The sequence below is a fragment of the Parasteatoda tepidariorum genome, chromosome 7, assembly GCF_982258835.1.
Source record: "Parasteatoda tepidariorum strain Cologne lab strain chromosome 7, Ptep-v5.0, whole genome shotgun sequence".
Lineage (NCBI taxonomy): Eukaryota > Metazoa > Arthropoda > Arachnida > Araneae > Theridiidae > Parasteatoda > Parasteatoda tepidariorum.
This window is the reverse complement of record NC_141761.1, coordinates 90683432-90704878: the sequence shown is the minus strand read 5'-3', so window position 1 is coordinate 90704878 and position 21447 is coordinate 90683432. Positions and strand designations below refer to the sequence as shown.

The 21447-nt window shown below is 29.6% G+C and overlaps 1 protein-coding gene across 1 annotated transcript in view; it reads right to left on the bottom strand.

The window, feature by feature from the left end:
• The window catches only part of LOC107456807 (Kv channel-interacting protein 4-like), a 72894-nt gene that overhangs the window by 24261 nt on the left and 27186 nt on the right, over positions 1-21447 (bottom strand). Inside the window, exons 2-4 of the mRNA XM_043045254.3 lie at positions 19221-19290; positions 11049-11119; positions 1425-1637 (exon numbers count right to left, since the gene is read on the bottom strand). Coding sequence (XP_042901188.1) covers positions 1425-1637; positions 11049-11119; positions 19221-19290 — 354 coding nt within the window. The remainder of the gene's footprint in view (positions 1-1424; positions 1638-11048; positions 11120-19220; positions 19291-21447) is intronic.

Sequence of the window (21447 nt, the reverse complement as noted above, 5' to 3'; positions counted from 1 at the left end):
CTTTTGTTTCTTCGTATTTTTTTATCGGTCTCCTAAACCTCTGAAAGCTTTAAAACTTGTTGCGAAGTATGAAATATCGCATGTACTAAGCATCGCTAAAGTTATAAAATAATAGTTTAAGTATTTGATGAGAAATTTTAAAACAAATATATAAGAAAACTCAAAGTGTGTCCTTCCATTAATGTAACTCAGTATATATTTATACAATGATGATCTTAATCAAAGTCATTTATGCTATTCATGCCATTCAGGTGCCATTCCATGCGTCAAAATGAGATATATGATACGTAGAGTTTTGTCCGTGATTGAATGATTGCTCATTCTACATTACATAGTTCTTTATTTTTTACCTTCTAACGTCTTACGTTAAATAACTTTAAAATTAAAATGTTGCAGATGGATTTAATAGACTGTTACGCTACTTGAGCAAATAATATTTACCCTTGTGATAAACTTACAATGAGACCATAAAGACGATTCATATTTTTTTAATTTTGTTCCCTGCAATTTTAAGTTAAAGATAAGAGAATATAAACACAAAAAAAAGCTAAATATTTTTTTAAATAAAAATTTCTTTGATTTATTATTAATATGCAAAAACTTAACTGAAAAGGTGTAGTAAAACCAGGGAATATTTTTGAGCATTCAGCCTCTGGTAAAAAATTCTGATAAAATTTATATATTGCATAATAGTGACACTTCAGCTGAAAAAAACCCAACATAATTCTGGTATTAAAAAGCTAAATATACGGTATTTAAACTAATCATTTGGTACTTTCGTACGGTTCTTAACCATTCCGTTCTTATGTTAACGGTTACCGTTAATTCTGGTTTTCAAAATTGTAGTTTTTATACAGATTTAACAAAAAAATGCATAACTGAACAGTAAATTTAAGCGATTAATTGGTTCTTAAGCAAAACTCTATGTATTACCAAATTTTACTGCATTTACCAAGTTTTTTCACACATTATAAAATTATATTTTATTATTAATTTTACCAAACTCGTAACCAAAGTGCTTCGATAAAATTTATGGAGTTATTAAGTGATCTCATAGAGCAAGTAATGTTACAATATTCTGGTAGTTTTTCGATCATACTTTTCAACGCAGTTTATAGGCTTGATATGTTTGCATACATGAGTCAGAGAAATTCTTTGAGAAATAACTATAATTTAATTGCTAAAAAAATAATTGAATTTGAATTACGTTATCTTAAAATTTGAGAAAAATATTTTATTTGGTGCAAATATTTAATCTTAATGATTAAAGAATCAAAGAAATTAAAACATTTTTGCACCGGTAAAATATTTACACCACTTCTGATTTTTACTCTATTTAAAAATAAAATTTACAAATAACTTTATTTAAGGAAAGAAAACCAGTGTTTTCTTTTATTCTTTGGAGAACAAATAAAAGTACGAACCTCGAATGTTTTATTGACATGTTCTCGTAAGGCTTTGTCTTCAACGTGTGAATAAGACTTTCGTCCCATAAGAGCATAAACTGAACACACGATGTCCGTCAGTTCTTTTTTAGTAATTCTACCATCTCCGTTGATATCGTACAATTTAAAAGCCCATTCCAGCTTCTCTTGCAGTGTTCCTCTGCACATTATAGACAGGCACGTAATGAAATCCTGAAAAATTAAAGAAACATTGCTTGTAACTTCCAATAACATAAAAAACAATGAGCAATGAGAAAAAGGTTTTTAAATTTTATAACGAGCTTGATGTTATCGAATACAAATAAAATAATCATAAAAGTATATATATATATATATATATATATATATATATATATATATATATATATATATATATATATATATATATATATATATATATATATATATATATATATATATATATATATATATATATATATATATATATATATATATATATATATATATATATATATATATATATATATATATATATATATATATATATATATATATATATATATATATATATATATATATATATATATATATATATATATATATATATATATATATATATATATATATATATATATATATATATATATAATAAATAAATACAAGAAAACACTAAGAAAGTTAAGAAAAACAATAAGTATCTGTTTTGCGGATATAATAGTGTGGGCTGAAGAAAAGATTATATCTTTCTTTTCCCGGCTTTTTTTCCGGTTCTTTAATTAACATTTCATTTTTTTTTTTTTTTTAATAAACTGTTGTTTGTTATTTTTTACTTATTATTTCCCACCCCCCTTTTCTTTCGTATGTCTATAATTTTTCTTTGTTTTATTCTTCATTTTGAACTATATATATATATATATATATATATATATATATATATATATATATATATATATATATATATATATATATATATATATATATATATATATATATATATATATATATATATATATATATATATATATATATATATATATATATATATATATATACAAAAAAAATGAAATGATAATTAAAAAACCGGAAAAAAAAGATATAATCTTTTCTTCAGCCCACACGATTATATCCGCAAAACATTTTTTCTTAATAAACTGTTGTTTGTTATTTATTGCTTATTATTTCCCACCCCCTTTTTTTCATATGTCTATAATTTTTCTTTGTTTTTTTCTTCATTTTGAACTTATCTAATGAGTGCTGTTTACTTGCAGCTTAAGCGCAATAAATGAAACTTATTGTTTTTCTTAACTTTCTTTGTGTTTTCTTGTATTTATTTATTTACACACACACACACTATATATATATATTATAACCGTCCTTGAACAAGATAAAAATATACAATTGTATATTACGACTCTTAAGAGTCGTAAACCCAATTTTTTAGGTTTACGGCTGCTAATATTCAACTCCTTAGTCTTGTAATTTTGAACCCAATCCAGAAGACAAAGGAACTCCTGGATCAAGGATTGGGAGAAATTTGCCTTCGTGGAGGACTTTTTGGTGTAACTAATCCGGGAAACCATGAAAATATCCCATGGTTAGCCAGACAGCAAAGGAACTCTAACCCATGATCCGTCCACCACCGAGGATATTTTACTCCAGCACTGTGGTCGGTGCAAGTCGGGTGCGGAATTTGAATCGAGTCGAAGCTGGTTTACCTCATTGGAAGGGGAGAGCTCTATCCCCTGAGCCACCACCTCTCCATATTAAAAATTAGAAAAAAGTAATAAATGCATGATGATTAACTTAATTAGGGTGTTTGAAGTTAGCCAGCTATTGGAAGCATTCATCGCTACGCCGAAATCAGCAATCTGGGTAAAGTTTATTTAGACCAAAACATATTTAACGATATGCTAATTCATATATAATATTATATAAAAAAGGCATATAATATACTGTACTTGTGATTTTCACATTAGTCACACAGTTTCTTACTATGTTTTAAACAAATATTTTCTGTAAGATATAAGAATGTATATATATTGTCGGTAAAATTTTAACTATAGACGCAGCTCGAAAAGCGTGTTTAGGAAAATGGGTTCAGCAAGTTTAAAGTGGCCGTATGTTTGGAAAATATAGCTATATATAGTTTATAGGTCAAAAGTGTAAACAAATAGAAGGACAATGTTTTCCGATCTGCTGTGTCACTTCCTGTTGTATAGAACTTGGGAGAAGGGGATGCTTCTGAATTTAGTTATGTTTTGTTCTTCGTAGAGTGATGTATAATTTGTGATTTTTTTTTTCTTTTTTTCAATGAATTTTAGTGTTGTTTTCAAAATAGCTGTGCAGCCTTTCTGAGAGTTGATGCTTTACTTCTACCGTTTAAAAGATAGGTGCGAGTTATTATTTTTTAAGCAAATGAACTCAGCTCAAAATATGCCTTTACGAAAAAGGAAACAGCAGAAGTTTCGTTTTTACGGAAGTGGATACAGCTCGAATTGCGTATTTACCAAAATGGAAACAGCTCAATTAGGACTGAACAATGGGCTATTGGTGACGATCTTGAAAACGGATTTGCTATTGGTGAAGGAACGCCATTGGTGACGGATTTGAAAAACGAAATCTTATGTCATTTCCATTTTCGTAAACCTGCATTTCGAGTTGTACTCGTTTTCATAAACACACATTTCGTGCTGTGTCCGTTTTCATAAACACAATTTTCGAGCTACTTCCTGTTTCGTAAACAATCATTTCGAGCTGTTTCCATTTTAGTAAACACGCATTTTGATCTGCGTCCATTTTCCTAAACATGCATTTCGAGCTGTGCCCGTTTTCGTAAATACACGTTTCGAGCTACTTCCATTTTCGTAAACATACAATTCGAGCTACTTCCATTTTCATAAGCACGCATTTTTAGCTGTGTCCATTATTGTAAACACGTATTTTGAGATGCGTCAATTTCCTTAAATACGTATTTCGAGCTACGTCCATTTTCGTAAGCACGCATTTTGATCTGCCTTCCTTTGCGTAAACACGCATTTCGAACTGTGTCCGTTTTCGTAAACACATATTTCAAGCTACTTCCATTTTCGTGAACACTCATTTCAAACCATGTCCATTTTCTTAAAACGCGTAATTCGAGCTGTGTTCAAATTTAAAACTTACTGTCGATATTTTTAAGACATAGTGTTATTTAACTTAAACAATGATAAGGAATCCTATAACTGATGTTTATCATTTCCATAGAAATGCATTCAGAAATATCCACCTGCCTCACTTTTATTTTTCTACAAAGTAGAGTATTTTTTTTTTTGTCATCAATAACGATTAAATATATCATTACCACGTTAACATGGTGTCAAAGTGAAAGTTATTTTCGTCTCAATCATTAAATATTAATTCAGGAGGGGAATTATTAAGCTATGTAATAAAACACTACAGCAAATCGATAAAAACAGAAATAGTATCAAACGTTTCAGTAGAATTTAGAATGTCACTCATGGTCACAAAACTGCTTTTTAAATTTCTTTTATGCACGTAAAAGCATTTGTTTTCACATTTTAATTGACTTCGAATTATAAAGCGTTTAGTTTTCAATTTTATACTTACATGCATTTAGTTATTTATTTTTTAATAAATCTTGTTTCAAGTTTCAAATCAGTTTGAACAATTAGTTTTTTGAAGAAATAATAATAGTTTTGATATTACAAACTAATATTACGATTACGTGTTACTGGGTTAATATGCATTAATATATTTAACTAAACGGCCCCATCTTCTGCTCGCTCAGCTCAACTCCCACCTCACGAATGTTTAACAATGATTGAAAGATTAATTTTTTTGTTGATAAACAGATTACAACATCAAAAACAAAATTTATTCCATTCATGGAACCCCACAATTTTTATTGCATTAACACAGATTTGGCTCCACTACGCTGAAGAAAAAAAAGTTTGATAAAAAGTACTCGTATTTGGCCTAATTTACTGTGCTTCTGCCTCGATGGGAAGACCAAAGAGCACGGTAATTTTCATTGAAGAGCTTTAGTAACGATTTTAAAAAAATTAAACAATAAAATATTGTTTTAAAATAAGTGACAAAATTTAGAAAATGTGTTAAAACTTCGATACTTTTTCATGATACCTTACAGCATAGGATAGAAACCATTTATTTGGTTAACTTTACTTTTTAGTTTTGTATTTTTTACTACGTGTGTGGTTTAGAAGAACTATAATTTCGAAAACCAGAATTTCCGGTAAACCGTTACAATATGAGAGGAGAAATTATCAAATGCGTTGTTAAAATACAGTATAATTTCATTTTATTACTGGAATTGAGTTTTCTTTTTACTGGAAATGTTTTTACCTAAAATGCGGTAATTTTACCAGAAATTTTTCTCAGAGTAGAAATCATCTATCTAACTTTAGGAGTTCCAGGTTGTTCAACTTTATTATTCGATTCTATAGGGATAAAATTTAAACCTAATTTTGTTTGATTATCGTTTAGTCACCCACTTGGTTTTTAAATGTTTGTTTAAATTTTTTTGTAAAATAAATTATAAAATTTTTTTTGCAAGGAGATAATTTTGCAGTTGTCTGAAAATTGAATTCTTAATATTGCATTAGAATTTTAAGCATTTATTTTGCATTCATTGTTTTACTGCATTCATTGACCTATCATAATGTCACATAAATTTACTGTAAAAATAACTATAGCTTACTTACATCTTATTTATTAGCTTCTTACTAAATCTAATATAATATCTTCCTAAATACCTATATTGCAAAAAGTTGTGCAGTTAGAAATTATTATACAATTTATTTAACATACGGAAAAATGACAGAAATTTTAGTTTTAAGCCTTTAATTTTGCTTAATAGTTAAAGTCAAGAAACCGTAATAATGCTGCATTATGCTCAAAATAAAACCTATCCTCCGAAAAACGAGGAAATAATGCCATCGAAAGAAGAGCAATTGCTTGTGGAATATTTATCTGCTCATATTGCCTGATTTCCAACGGATCTCCCCAAAGTTTGAACTCGTCACCTTCGGACTATTTTCTATGGAGATATTTTAAAAATGCCTGGTACGCTGATTTCCAGACATCTAATGTCGAACTAAAGGCTAAAATTGAACAAGAGATCAAAAATGTTCTCCCACATTCATTCTTCTATTCGATAATCTTGCTAAACGTGCCTAATTTGTAATTAACAAACAACAAGAATTCAACATTTCTTGTCATTTGTGTTTAATGAACATTCCATTTATTCTTTGCCCACGTGGTCAGAAATTTCTCGGAAGAAAAGGTTAAACAACAATTTATTCGATTTTTATTTCACCATATTCAAACAAAGTAGTCAGATAAGCATAAATAAGATGGTCTTATAAGATGGATAAGAGAGTAAAACCGTTTTTTAACTGCTTTCACCGAATACGGTTAAACAACCAGAATCTTATCTCACCAAATAAATCCACCTAATGAAGAAGCTTAGTTTCTTGCAACTACGGACGTATCATAGCAGAGAGGGCTAATCTATCGGTCTCGTGATCGACAGAACTGGGTTTCGAGTACCAGTGTTGAAATTACAATTTTCTTCCATTCCCTTCCACAAAGAGTTTCCAGTGTCCTGCACTCACCAATGCCCATTTCCAAACTTTAGCTTCAATGTCCAGTTAAATTTCTTCTCTTATGGTTTTGAAACCATGCCGTATTGTTTAGTATTCATGGTTTTATAACCATACTAGCTGTAAACGGTTTCAAAACCGTAAAGATTAAAAATGTTCTTTACTGTAAACTTTTTAGTTATTGGATGGACAGACATAATGCCGGTCATTTTGCAATAATTTTAGCGCTTAAATTATAACAGTGCGCATTTTGCTTTTCTGGATTTCATTTTATTAACATTGGCACCAGAGGCATTGATATGTTATGGGAACATGGAGGACTTTTGCGACTCGACAAATTTAACGTGCATCAGTCACTTTGCTACACGGGGAGTCTTCGGCCGGCAGCTTTCGAACCCACGAACTCTCGGACATGGGCCCAGCGCCCTACCGACCAGGCTATCCCGGCAAAAAAATTTCAAAGTCTGCGCGTAAATTACGCCTCAAAAAATAGAACGTGATTTGGCAGAAAACAAATTTATGTTGCAAAAGAGTAAAACGAAAGGTGTGTTTGTGGTAGATATTCTTTGAGAAAAATTGGCGTAAATATTGTGAGCCACATGTTGCAATGATGTATGATTCAACCTAAAATTGATTTTTTTCTCGTTTGAATCAAAGATTGGAACCAAAAAACAAAAAAAAAATCATAAAAATTTGTCTTAGCTTGAAGACAAGCTAATGTTTATTGTGATACCTAGAAATACTGTAAATCTGACTGTAGATTCTAGTAGTACATATCGGTAGAGTCTAATAGTATATCTCTGTAGATTGTCTAATCTGTATATTGTATATCTGTGAATTGATAATCCGTAGATAGTACATCTGACTAAAAATCAGAACCCGGTATACATAGTATATCTGACTAAAAATTTGAACCCGGGTCACCTCATTGGAACGGAGCGCTCTATTCTCAGAGCTATTACGTCTCTTATGAGTTGTATTGGGAAAAATATATTTAATTTATAATGTATTATTTTTAGTGTAATACAATAGCTACTAAATTTAATATATTCCTTAAAAGACTCTACTTAAAAATCGTTATGTTTAAATGATACAATAATTTATAATGACTAATTTTTACGGACTAAAACTGACAAAACGGGTATTGAAATGAAATACAGGATGTGTGGGGTGCACCTAAAATACTTTTTTAATCAGAGCGTGACTGCCTTGAAGATTCACACGCCAATAGTTTCACGACTCTGCAGTTGTAGTGGTTGCCAAGTTCAGTGAGACATTGAAAATCTATTGTATTGCTAATCAATAACCTTTTCTAGGTTTTCTCCCATTTAAAGATTTGGTTCATGGGTTTCGACTCAAACAATGTACAGCGGAAGTTACTAAGGCTTTACTTTTCTATAAAATACTTAGCTTTCGAGTAAATATTAATAGTTTTGGAAGAACTAAGAGTTACAAATTTGTGAGAAATATTTTAATTTATATTTATTTATTGAAGATTATATTAAATTTTTATAGCCCCAGACAGGTCATTACACTTATGCACTCATTATACTTTTGAGTTTATTAATGTCAGCTTTTTAAAACAGAAATGGGTGCGAGATAAGGGTAGGAAAAATAGCTTGGATTTTATATTAACTATGCTCAAAACATTTTTATTGCTTATAGCATTAGATCGTACTATTAGATCTTCTTTTTAACATTAGATCTTGAGATTATGTTATTGTTTTATTAATTTTAAAATTCATATTAGCAACAAAATGGCTCACAGAGCAAAACATAACTTTGGTGATGATTCATGCATTTTTGGGCATGTTTAAATGGGGCTGATTCAGTTACATTTCTTTTTCCAAGTACACTTAAGTCTCTAAATGATTTATAGAAAAAAACAGCTCCTAATTGGTAAATCAGTATATTAAAAATCAGGAAAATTCGAAAACAGGTAAGCAGTCGCAAATAACAGGACAACATTTTATCTAATGAACACCCACCCTAGAATAAATTAGATGTAAAGAAATTTAACTGTAAATTTTCTTCAATTTTTTAAAAATCAAAATCATTGTTTCTTTTTTTAAAAAAAGCAAGCTGTATATTTAATACTGATTACGTGAAAAAAAGAAGGTTTATTTAGAAATGTTTCATTTTAGAATGAAAAAACTTTCTCCTCTTGATGTAGAACTATATTTGGATAGTTTTAATCTATATTTATATAAAATTTTGAAATATTTGCAATACATTCAGAAAAATCCTGTATTTCTGTTATAAAGATAGATTTTTTAAAATTATTTTAATCATAAAATGTGTTTATGCACGAATAAATCTGGAAAAATTATCGTGTTTCATAATAATGATATTTCTGGTTTAAAAAGAAATAATTAAATAAACCCCTAATTCTGGTTAATAATACCAAAATATACGTATTTAGCCCATTATTTGTTAATTTTTCCTTTCCGTAATATGGCAACGGTTTTCGTGAAATTCTGGCTTTCAAAACTATAGTTCTTATTACCACGCATTTAGTAAAAAATACAAAATTATAGAGTTAATTTAACCGCTTATATGGTTCTTAAACCGCATATATATGGTTCTTATGGTCCGAATATATGGTTCAAAATAATCATCAAAGCGCTTAGGTGTAAAATTATCGAGTTTTTTGGTGTTCCCATAAAACCAGAAATACGGTTAAGTTTATCATATTCAGATAGTTTTTACAAAACTTTTCATCTCAGTGTACAAAAACGATTCGGTTTCTGAAATGTTGTTTAAAAAAATTTACTGTTTTTTGCATTAATAATTGTATGCTCTTTTATTTCATCAATAAATTTATGCTTACAATTAAAATGTAACATTTGAAAAAATAAATAAACAAAATTTATAATTTTATTGAGACGAGTATTGATCAACTTATTCGACGAGAGTTAAGTTGTCACCTGCTGAATCAGCTAACTCTTCAGACGATTTTATCATGCAAGACTAGACTTGCTGAATTTGCTCTTTCTTTCAAGAAAATCTTCCCCATGAAAAATTATAGTTCTTTCGTGTTTATTGTTTGCTGCATCATGTACTTTCCATTTTGTTCGTCTGACCATTAGAACAAATTTCTACGAAAATATTTCTTAGTTAGTGAAATAAAATTTCTCAAAAGTGTGTAAATTATTAGAAATAAATGGCGTGCTGCATTTTGAAAAGTTGAATTATTTATGTTATTTCAATATGAATTTGATAAGAAATTTTTATGGAATATTTTTGCATACAAACATTTAATGTAGAGAATTTTATCGCCATTAAATGTGTGTTGTCAAAAAAACTAATCCAGTTCCTCAGAAATGTTTAAAAATCTCCATATTTGAATTAACTATATGTAAAATATTTTTATTATAGTCTAACTTATAAAAATATGCACTGTAAACAATACAATTGGCATTATAATTAAATTAAAAAATAAAATAAAATATAAAATGATAAAAATAAAATATTAAATAATAGGAAATAAAATATAAAATAATAAAAAGTAAAATATTAAACAATAAGAAATAAAGTATAAAATAATAAAAACAAAATATAAAATAGTGGGAAAAAAATAAAATAATAGAAAATAAATATAAAATAATATTAAATAATATGAATAAATTTCAATAAATATAAATTAATATAAATAAAAATATAACTGACATTCTATTGAAAAATAAAAGGTTTAACGACACTGTAATTACAAAATAATAGGTGCACTGTAAAATTTTCGGATCAAATTACGGTAAAAAGTATCGGCATTCAGTGTGCCGGTACTTTTCACCTTGAAATTTATATTTACTGAAATATGGTACGGAAAAAAATTCTAATATACCATAACTTTTGTAGTAATACTTTCCGTAACATCACTGTATCACTCTAATCAAATCAATAATACTGTAAAAATTACAGTATAATAATTTACGGTAGAAACAGGTTTTTACGTCAAAATGGATTTCTTGAGTTATCAGTAGTTTCAATGAATTTTTAAACACCAATAAAACATTGATCTTACCTTGAAAGTAATGGCACCATTTTTGTTCGGATCAAAAGTTCTGAAGACGTAGTGTGCATAAAGGCTTGAATCTAAAAATGATTAAAATAATTAAGTATGAATTAAATAAGATTTATAAATTATTTTAACAGTAAAACGTTATGTGCGTAAGAGCTTGAATCTGTAAATTAAAAATTTAAGTGTTAAATAAATAAGATTTATAAATTATTTTAATAGTAGAACGCGATCTGCATGAAGGCTTGAATCTAAAAATGAATAAGGAAATTAAATATTAATTAAATAAGATTTATATGTTATTTTAATAGTAAAACGTAGTGTGCATAAAGGCATGAATAAAAAATTAAACAATTTTTAGATAGTTTTAGCAATAAAATTAAGGGGTATTAAAAAATTTTGTATGTAGAGGAAAATAAATAATGAAACGTATTTTGAAAATTAAAAGAAAAATAAATAGGTAAACACCAAACAATTTTTGAAGATCCCGAAAACGAATATATTTTTTATTTAATTATTAAAAATAGGACCAGAAATAATTAGAAATTGGTTTTCCAATTTGTAGAAAAGAACTCCTGAAAGCAGCTTTTAATTTTTGCACGAAGAAAAAGAAAAGCATGATTAAAACTGCTATAATAAGAGTATAATTTACCCTGTTTTTTGGCTCCATGGGAACACCTAAAATCACAGTAATTTTTTCCAAAGCTCTCTGGTAAAGATTCGGATAAAATGAGCAATAAAATAAAGTTTTATAATATCTATTAAAATTTGGCAAATTTAATTAAATTTGGTAATTTTAACTTGATACTGAAGAGCAAAGAATATAGACAGGGATGACATGTATATTCTTTGCCGTAGAGTATGGCATAAAAACCATCTATAGCGTTATATTCGCGTTTGAGTTATGTATTTGTTTCTGAATTTCCACTAAGCCGATACCATATGAACAGAAAAATTGCCAAGTGAATAGTTTGAAAAACTATATGTTTTGGTTCTTAATGCAAGAATTAAGTTGTTTTTTTTAATTCGAAGTATCATTACTGCACAGTAAAATAATTTTACAGAATTTTCTTCTTCTAATAGAATCGTTTTGTCTTATTACTACCGATAATGGTAGTAATAAGTAGTAATAATTTCAAATGATAAAGGCTTCCTGATCTTGCTTAACAAATTTTAATTATAATTATCTTTTTTATACTTTAAAACTTGGTAATAAAATTTGGAAAAAGGATTTTTCGTCTGGCACCAACTTTCTGATAAATACGAAACATGTCTATTAAGCTAACCAATCAAATTAAAATAATATATATAATAACCTCTAATTATAAACATCAGTTCATCGGTTATTAACTTTTAATAGCTACAATTAGAACATTTACTATTTAAATTATTAAATAAAACTTGTTATTCAATAAGTTGAATTAAACTTCCTTCATGAAAGTTTACATTTCGTAACTAACTCTAAAATTTACATTGAGAGAATTCTCCATATTATTAATTATTTTTCTGTGGCATTTAAATGACATTATTAGCTAATAATAGTTACAATGTGAACGTTTACTATTTAAATTATTAAATAGCACTTGTTATTCAATAAATTGAAACTTTTTTGATGAAAGTTTGCATTTCTTAACTAACTTCAATTTTACAACATCATTAATTATCTATTTATGGCCTTAAAATGACATTACAATACAATATAGTTACAATGTGAACGTTTACTATTTAAATTATTAAATAATACTTATTCAATAAGTTAAATTAAACTCTCTACATGAAAGTTTACATTTCTTAACTAACTTAAGTTTAATAATAGGAGTATCTTCCATATTATTAATTACCTACCTATGGCATTTAAAAGACATTATTAACTATTAATAGTTACAATGTGAACGTTTACTATTTAAATTATTAAATAACACTTGTTATTAAATATGCTAAATTAAATTTTCTTCATGAAAGTTTACGTTTCTTAATTTCAATTTCATAATTGGAGTATCTTTCATATCATTAATTTTTTATCTATAGCACTAAAATGACATTATCAATTATCAATTATTAATTATTAATAATACAGTAATTTCTTAACTAAATTCAATTTTAAAAAAGGAGTATCTTCCATACCATTAATTATCTAACTATGGCATTAAAATGACATTATTAACTATTAATAGGTACAATATGAACATTTACTATTTAAATTATTGATTAACACTTGCTATTCAATAAGTTAAATAAAACTTTCCTCGTGAAAGTTTACATTTTTTAACAAACTTCAATTTCACAATGGGAGTATCTTTCATATAATTAATTATCTAACTATGGCATTAAAATGACATTATTAACTATTAATAGGTACAATATGAACATTTACTATTTAAATTATTAAATAACACTTGTTATTCAATAAGTTAAATAAAACTTTCTTCATGAAAGTTTGCATTTTTTAACAAACTTCAATTTCACAATGGGAGTATCTTTCATATTATTAATTATCTGTCTGTGGCACTAAAATGACATTATTAACTATTAATAGTTACAATGTGAACGTTTGCTATTTAAATTATTGAATAATACTTATGCAATAAGTTAAATTAAACTTTCTTCATGAAAGTTTGCATTTCTTAACTAACTTAAATTTGATAATGGGAGAATCATCCATATTAATTAATTATCTATCTATGGCAGTAAAATGACATCTCCAAAATCATTCGCTTTCAGAATTATTTCACTGCTTAGGAATAGCTAATTACATATCTAATGATAGCTTTCTCGTGAATGAAATTTGAATATATCACGAAAAGTACATTTATCATAAAAGTTCTGAGCATCAAAACTTTAGAAACTTCATTTACAAATTATTAGTTCATTCTTCAGTTAAAAATGTAAATAATCATTTAATAGATAATAACACGTTAGAGAAAATTAATTTCTTTAATTTCAAAACTGTATAACCGAACTTCGTTTATAATTAATTACGAAACGTTCCGCATCTATAATGTATGTTTGGTTATCAAGTTCTTGTTGAATTTTCATTATTTTTATGACAAAATGGATATTTTAGACTAACATTAATTAGAATACAATTTCTAGAAAACAACTGAAGTATGGAATAATTTTCTGTATTACATTTTAATCAACATGAATTTCTTAAGGGCATATTTAGAAATCAAGAATACACATTTCATATTATGTATATATTTTTCATATTACATAAAGCCATCTTATTAAACGTAAGTGAAAAAAATAAACGAATAAGTTCCTGCAAATTAAAAAAGGGGAGAATTATAACTAACGCTGGGAGAAACAGGAAAAACTATTAATATTCACACTAATTTAGCAGTAACGTAAGAGCAAAATACTAGAAAAACAATTGTTTATTGATCAAAGAGCAGATTCATGGACAAGGAAATGGAAATTTTAAAGTAATTTTGTATACAGTCCCTGACCAATTTTTAAACGCACTGTAAGATTCTACGTAAAATATTAATTATTAGGTGATACTCAACAGCTTTATAGTTTTCACGCTACTGAGACCGGTTTGCACTTGTTTACGTTCGTCTATCAAATGGTTAACACTGTAGTCTAATACGCTAAAAATGAATACAAATAGGAAGTATATGTAAAAAATTGTCTGAATAAAAACCCATCATATATATGTATAAGATAAAGTTGAATGACAAGGAATTTAATTAATATGCAATACAGTAAATAAGCGAAGAGATATTTTATAAAAGCATTTAATGAAAAATAATAACAGCGAAATATATGTTTTTGCGAAGCGTTCTATTTACATATCTGAATGCTGCCACCTTTTTATATGAAAGTTAAACTATTCTCTGCTGTAATAAAATTAAACTTATGCGAACCTTACATTCGGCCCCGCTCAATGCTAAATGTAGATATTTACATTGAAGCGTAAACATTAAGGTTCTAGGACAGATTTTGTCTAATAAGTCTTTCAGGGCCGGGATAGCCTGGTCGGTAGGGCGCTGGACCCATATCCAGGAGGTCGTGGGTTCGATCCTCACCGGCCGAAGACTCCCCGTGTAGTAAATGGTGACTGATGCACGTTAAATCTGTCGAGTCTCAAAGTCCTCCATGTTCCCACAACAAATCAATACCTCTGGGGGTACTGATCCAGGAGTTTCCTTGTCTTCTGGATTGGTTCAAAATTACAAGGCTACGGAGTTGAACGTTAGTAGTCGTAAACCCATGAAATTGGGTCGGCTGTTCAACGACGGTTATAAAATAAAATAATAAGTCTTTCAGGCGGGCGTCGATTGCGTCGCAGATCGTAGCGGCTCGATATGATGTTCGGGTAATTTTTAGAATCCTCGATGTTTTCTACTGGATGTAATTCGGAAACTGATTCTTCCTCTTCTTCCGAGCTCTCTTCTTCCTGGGTGACTGGCGTATCTCGCATGTGATATGGACGAAGATGTTGTAAGTGAACAACTTTCAAAAGTTTCTTTCTTTGATCCATAGACTTGATCTCAGCTCTGTCAATTAATTCTTCGACAGTAATGGAATTCTAAGTAGCTAATGCAATCTGCCATTTTTCTTCTGTAATATCACCAATTATCATAGAAATGCGATCAGCTTGTGGTATAGTAAACGGAGCTTTTTCAAGAAGAGCATCCTTAGCCTAAATATAATCAACTGAACTTTCATTAATTTTTAATTTACGAGCGCTCTGATGAGCTAAAAATTCTTGCATTGTAATACGCCCTTTAAATCTGGCAGCGAGGGCAGTTTTCCATTCAGTCCAGTCATAATAATTTCTACCTCGTGCCATTTGCCAATTTTTTGCAGATCCCGCGAGGCGAGAAATAGCATTAGTTAACTTAAGATCATCTGACCAATTAGCTAGTGTCGCAATTCTATCTACTTCTTTTATCACAAGCGACTAGGGGAAGGATGATTCCATAATGTTAAATACTTAGAGTTTCGTCGGAAGAGTGAAAATAGGGAAAGTGGGAAATTACACTGAGAATATTGGGGATTTTTTTGTTCGCTTCCTTGGCGTATTGGTTAAATTTCAAAGGTTTACCGTCACCGTTCGCATTTGTTTTTATGTTTATTTTTTGCGACGTTTGCTGTCATTTTCGAACACGTATAAAATATGTTATTTGTTGAATTTTTTCGTTATGTCATTGCTTTTATTATTGTTATCTGTTTTGCTTTTGTTTTTAATTTTTTTTTTACTTTAAAGTTAGTTAAATCTTTATATATGTATGTTGCCGGCATTGTATAGAATACTGGATGTTTTCAGGCAAAGTATGAAATGTGAGAATTATACCGGGCAATGGTACTTGACCTTAAAAAGCATCAGTGTAGGGTATACCGGGCAAATACATACCGGACAATGGCACTGAACCTTAAAAAAACATCAGTGTAGGGTATACCGGGCAAATATATACCGGGCAGTGGCACTTGACCTTAAAAAAACATCAGAGTAGCGTATACCTGGCAATGGCACTTGACCTTAACAAAACATCAGTGTAGCGTATACCGGGCAAATGTATACCGGGCAATGACACATGACCTTAAAAAAACATCAGTGTAGGGTATACCGGGCAGTGGCACATATACTAGGTCTAGTTGACTAGACTTTTGATAAATGTCTGAAATATATACAAGGTCTAGTTAAGTGCCACTGCCCGGTATACATTTGCCCGGTATACCCAACACTGATGTTTTTTTAAGGTCAAGTGCCATTGCTCGGTATATATTTGCCCGGCATACCCTACACTGATGTTTTTTTAAGGTCAAGTGTCACTGCCCGGTTTATACACGGAACTCTTTTCATGATCCCCCCCCTCACGCTCCTCCAACATGTACAGAATTGCTGGAACAGCGACCGATAATTGTCAACAGTACTGAGGTAGGTACCTCTCTGCATAAAAAACGTTCTTTGAAGATAAAAAAAAATCAAATCTGACTGTCTTCTCTGCAAAGCCTAATAATCAATTCTTTCTTTTTTGATGACCCTATAGGGTCATCATAATTATAATTAACTATAACTATAGTTAAGTTTTTTTTGTTTTTGTTTCAGAAAATCCGGCCAAAGCTTGACTTCCAATGTTGGCGCTAAAATAAGGCGATATTTTACTAAGCTAAAGCTCTCACCACCAACGTTTTCCCGATATCGAGCTCATTTTCCCCTTTCTAAATTTTCTAAGTCCGTTTGTATTATGGAATCATCCTGTCCCTAGTCGCTTGTTCTTTTATCCATTCAGAAGCATTATCAATAGCATCTCCTTTAAATATTGAAATGGAATTTGCGGAATCAGTTTGCGAGAGAGGAGGTGAAGGGGCGAGTTGACGAATATGCTGACTGCTTAAAAATTCCACTTGTTTCTGAAGTAATTCAATTTTAGTCAATAATTCTGAGTTATCGAAGCAATTTTCTTCGGAATATTGTGTTTTGTTGTCATTATTTGGCGATTGCATGCGAAGAGTTAAAAGTTCATCTAAAGTTCCATCATCTGTTCTTTTTATATTATCATTAACTATACTCGATATTAAGTCATTTTTATTTGCATTGGGCGAAAGATTTCTTTAACGCAAGTCTGATTTTAACTAGGTGACAGTTAAATGAGTCAGTCGTTCCACATTCGAGGCATTCAAAACAGAATTCACGTCTGTTGACATCTTGGAGAGAAAAGTGCAGCGAATCTGTTTTGGCGACGTATGTTTGGCGAGAAGAGATCAGTATGTAATGGAATCCAATTTTCAAATTTTATTCGGTTAAAAATTTTTCAAAGATTTAATGGGAAAATTGTGCCATACTGAGCCTTTTAGAATTTCCACAACAGATTGTTAAACTGTACACATAAGGGGAAATCTCAATTTTCTGGCGTGATCTTTCAAAAGTAGATAGTTTGTAACATTTTATCATGAAAACATGAATAGCAATATTGTATACTTCGTTACTTTGGTCAACAAAATTTTTTTTTCCTTGTTTATTTGTGTAAACTTAGCAGAAGTTGCTACTGAATTTTAAAGTTTCATTTTACATGCCCTGATTTTTTTTTTGCTAACTAAATTTTAGCAGCGTTGATATTAGCAAGACGAATTATTCCAACTTATCATAATTTTTTCTTTGCGGATCTTTTATAATATGAACTTCATGTTTAATAAAAGGTTCTCTTGAAAAGGTCAGAAAATAACTTTCGGCTTGGTCACTTAAAATTTAAGAAATTTATGTTCTATTAAATATAGTATGAGAAAGACTTAGATATAAACAATAAATAAAACTAGATCCAGGGTGACTTAGAGGATTGAGCGTTCGCTTTCTAATGATGTGAACCGGGATTGAATACCAGCGATGGCTGGTCGATTCGAATTCTGCACCCGTCTCGCACCGACCACAGTGCTGATGTAAAATATCCTCAGTGGTAGACGGATTATGGGTTAGAGTTAACCGTGGGAGATTTTCATGGTTTTCTTCTCCATGTAACGCAAATGAGGATTAGTTTCATCAAAAAGTCCGCCACTAGGGCAAATTTTTCCCAATGCTTAATCGAGGAGACCGCTTGCTTTATGGATTGGGTTCAAAATTACAAGTCTACTGAGTTGAACATTGGTAGTCGTAAACCCTAAATTGGGTTAGCTGTTCAACGACAAATAAAATGTAAAATAAAAAAATAAGCAAATACATTATGATTTTTTTTACATAAAATTCCAGTGTTCTAATAATAATTGTAATAATTAGCATAAAGAAAGCTCTTTACTTGATGCTAAGATAGGATCGCTTAAACTTGAGCAGATTTTCCTCTTACCACAAATTCCTGACACTCCATTAAAACTCATTATGTCGTTACTCGCGTGTCGTAATCCATGACGTACGTCATTTAGAAAAAAATCCTTATCATTAACGTGTTACGTCTTTATTTTTTATCTTTCAGTTCGTTTTATCTCAAGTTTAAAAATCTTGGTTTAATCGAATTTTATTGCTATCGATGTAACCAATAATTATGTTCATGATGATTTATATTTATGTTTCAGCCACGCGAGTGATCGCGGTGGCTTTCAAAATCTGCATATTGTGCTTGTACATATGGAAACCATACAGATAATTAAAGCAGAACTAAAGAAATACTTAAAAAATCTATTAATATAAAACAATGTTTTGGAAGAAAATGAATTAATCATGAAAATTATTTAACTTACTTCCATATGGGAAAAAATGTGAAAATATAAACCGGAACGTATCTTCTTCGACATAACCACTTGGACACTCCTAAAAAATTTAAATTTATTAGAATAAATTTACAATTTTAAATATTTTATTAAATGTATATTTATTGATATTTATTATCTTGATCAAACAAATAGAGTAGACAGTTTTAACCGAGTAAATAATATAACTTAGAGATAGTATGCAAGGTAAAAATAGTTTTTATAATCACTAGCCACACTAAAAATCAATAATGAGAATAAGAATCTCAAATCAAAAAAGGAGAAAAAAAATATTGCAAAACTATTATTTTGTGTAACATTTATAATTATTTAAATTAGAAAAAAGTATAAGTGATTTTGAATAAATCTGAAATAATTGCTTATCAATTATTTTTTAATATGTTATTTAGGAAATCGGTTTTTTAAATGTGAAAATTTAAGAATATTTTATGCTTTTTGAAAAATATAGAAACTAATTTTATATTTTTTTAATCAACTGAAACGTTTATTATGTAAATACGAAGGCAACCCCAAAAAGTAAGGTTAATTCTTTTTATGAAACACTAATGTCACATCGCTTTTAAGGTTAAACGTTTGTTAATGTTTCTACATAAAAAATATTCCGGATCAAATTACTGTAAAATGTAAAGGCACCCAGTCGGCACTTTTTACTGCAAATTCCATTTTTTACAGTAAAATTTTAGGAAACAAAAGTTTTATATACTGTAATTTTTACAGTAATATTTATTGCAAATTCCCTGAATCATTGTAGTGAATTAATTATTACTGTAATACACACAGTATAAAATTTTATGCTAAGAATGGATTTTGCGGTAAAATTAATTTTACAGATGATGCAATCAAGATGCCGGTTAATTTTACCTTAATTTGATCCGGAAATTTTTACAGTGAACATAATCACCATCGCACATAGTCAACCATTGGTTGATGCATTTTCGAGCCAGTGTTATTCTTTTCGTTTGTCCCTGTCCTGCCGCCTCCCCGCTATGTAATTAAGAAAGCGTTAGGAATTGCTTGCTGCGCTTATAATAAATCCTGACATATATTGAGAAATTGAAAAAAAAAAAAAAACGGCAAAATTCATAAGGGCGCATCAAAACCGGTGAATTGCTGAGTAAAGACGTAAGTATTTTGTATTCGTCAAACATCTATTTTTCACTTTCCTGCACAGCAGTTTAAATAGAAAGTCATCCCATGAAAAATTCCTTAGTTTGAACTCGGCCTTTATCTACCATCTGTTAGGTGTTAATTCATCACACTTCTATCTCAATTAAAATATGAAACAGGTGTATGATCGAAAACATGGGCAAAGTATAGCATGGTATTACATGGACAAAGTATTAAAGCAAGAACAGAGTCTAAAAAAAATGCATTTTCAGTTTTGTGAGAGCAGCAAAAGTTTAACCTTTTAACATGTTGCTTGCCTTAATGAAATGAAGATTCTCTTTAAAATAAAGATTGCCCTTAATACGTATTTTAAGTTATTATAAATGAGTCCCGCAGTGTACTGATAGTAAAGAGACGATTCCCAGTCGAACAAAGAAGACTGACTGCGGTCAGTAAGCGGCTTTTTGATTAGCCTACGCAATGTGTCGAGATTGCGCGGTATCGGTCCTTGTTAAACTGTTCTACCGTAAAGTACTCGACTTTGCATGCAGGTCATCGGGCTACCAAAGCGGAAGAGCCATCCCCTCTGCAGAGGATTAAAATTGTGATGGCATGTCTTCGGATCATCCTCGGGATGTTTCCCAGACCGTCGCCAATAGCCCATTGTGCAGTCCTAATTGAGCTGTTTCCATTTTGGTAAATATGCAATTCGAGCTGTTTCCATTTTGGTAACTATGCAATTCGAACTGTATCCATTTCCGTAAAAGCGAAACCGTCGCCAACAGCTCATTGTGCGACGTAAATAAAATATCTACCTACCTATTATGTATGTAAAATTCTGCAAGTTAAAAACAAAAAAGAAAAAAGGAAACGCATTCAGGCTCGCAAATTAATATTTAACCGAGAAAAAAACAAAAACGCTTTTAAAATCTGGAAGACATCATTGGAAGGTGGGTGCAATAAATATTAAAAACATTTTAACTTGGCAGTGTTCTGCCCTAAGAAATCAAAGTATGGTTAAAACTATTTAAAATATGGTTAAATTTACCGTGTTTCTGGCCCTATGGGAATACTAAAAAGCTCGGTAACT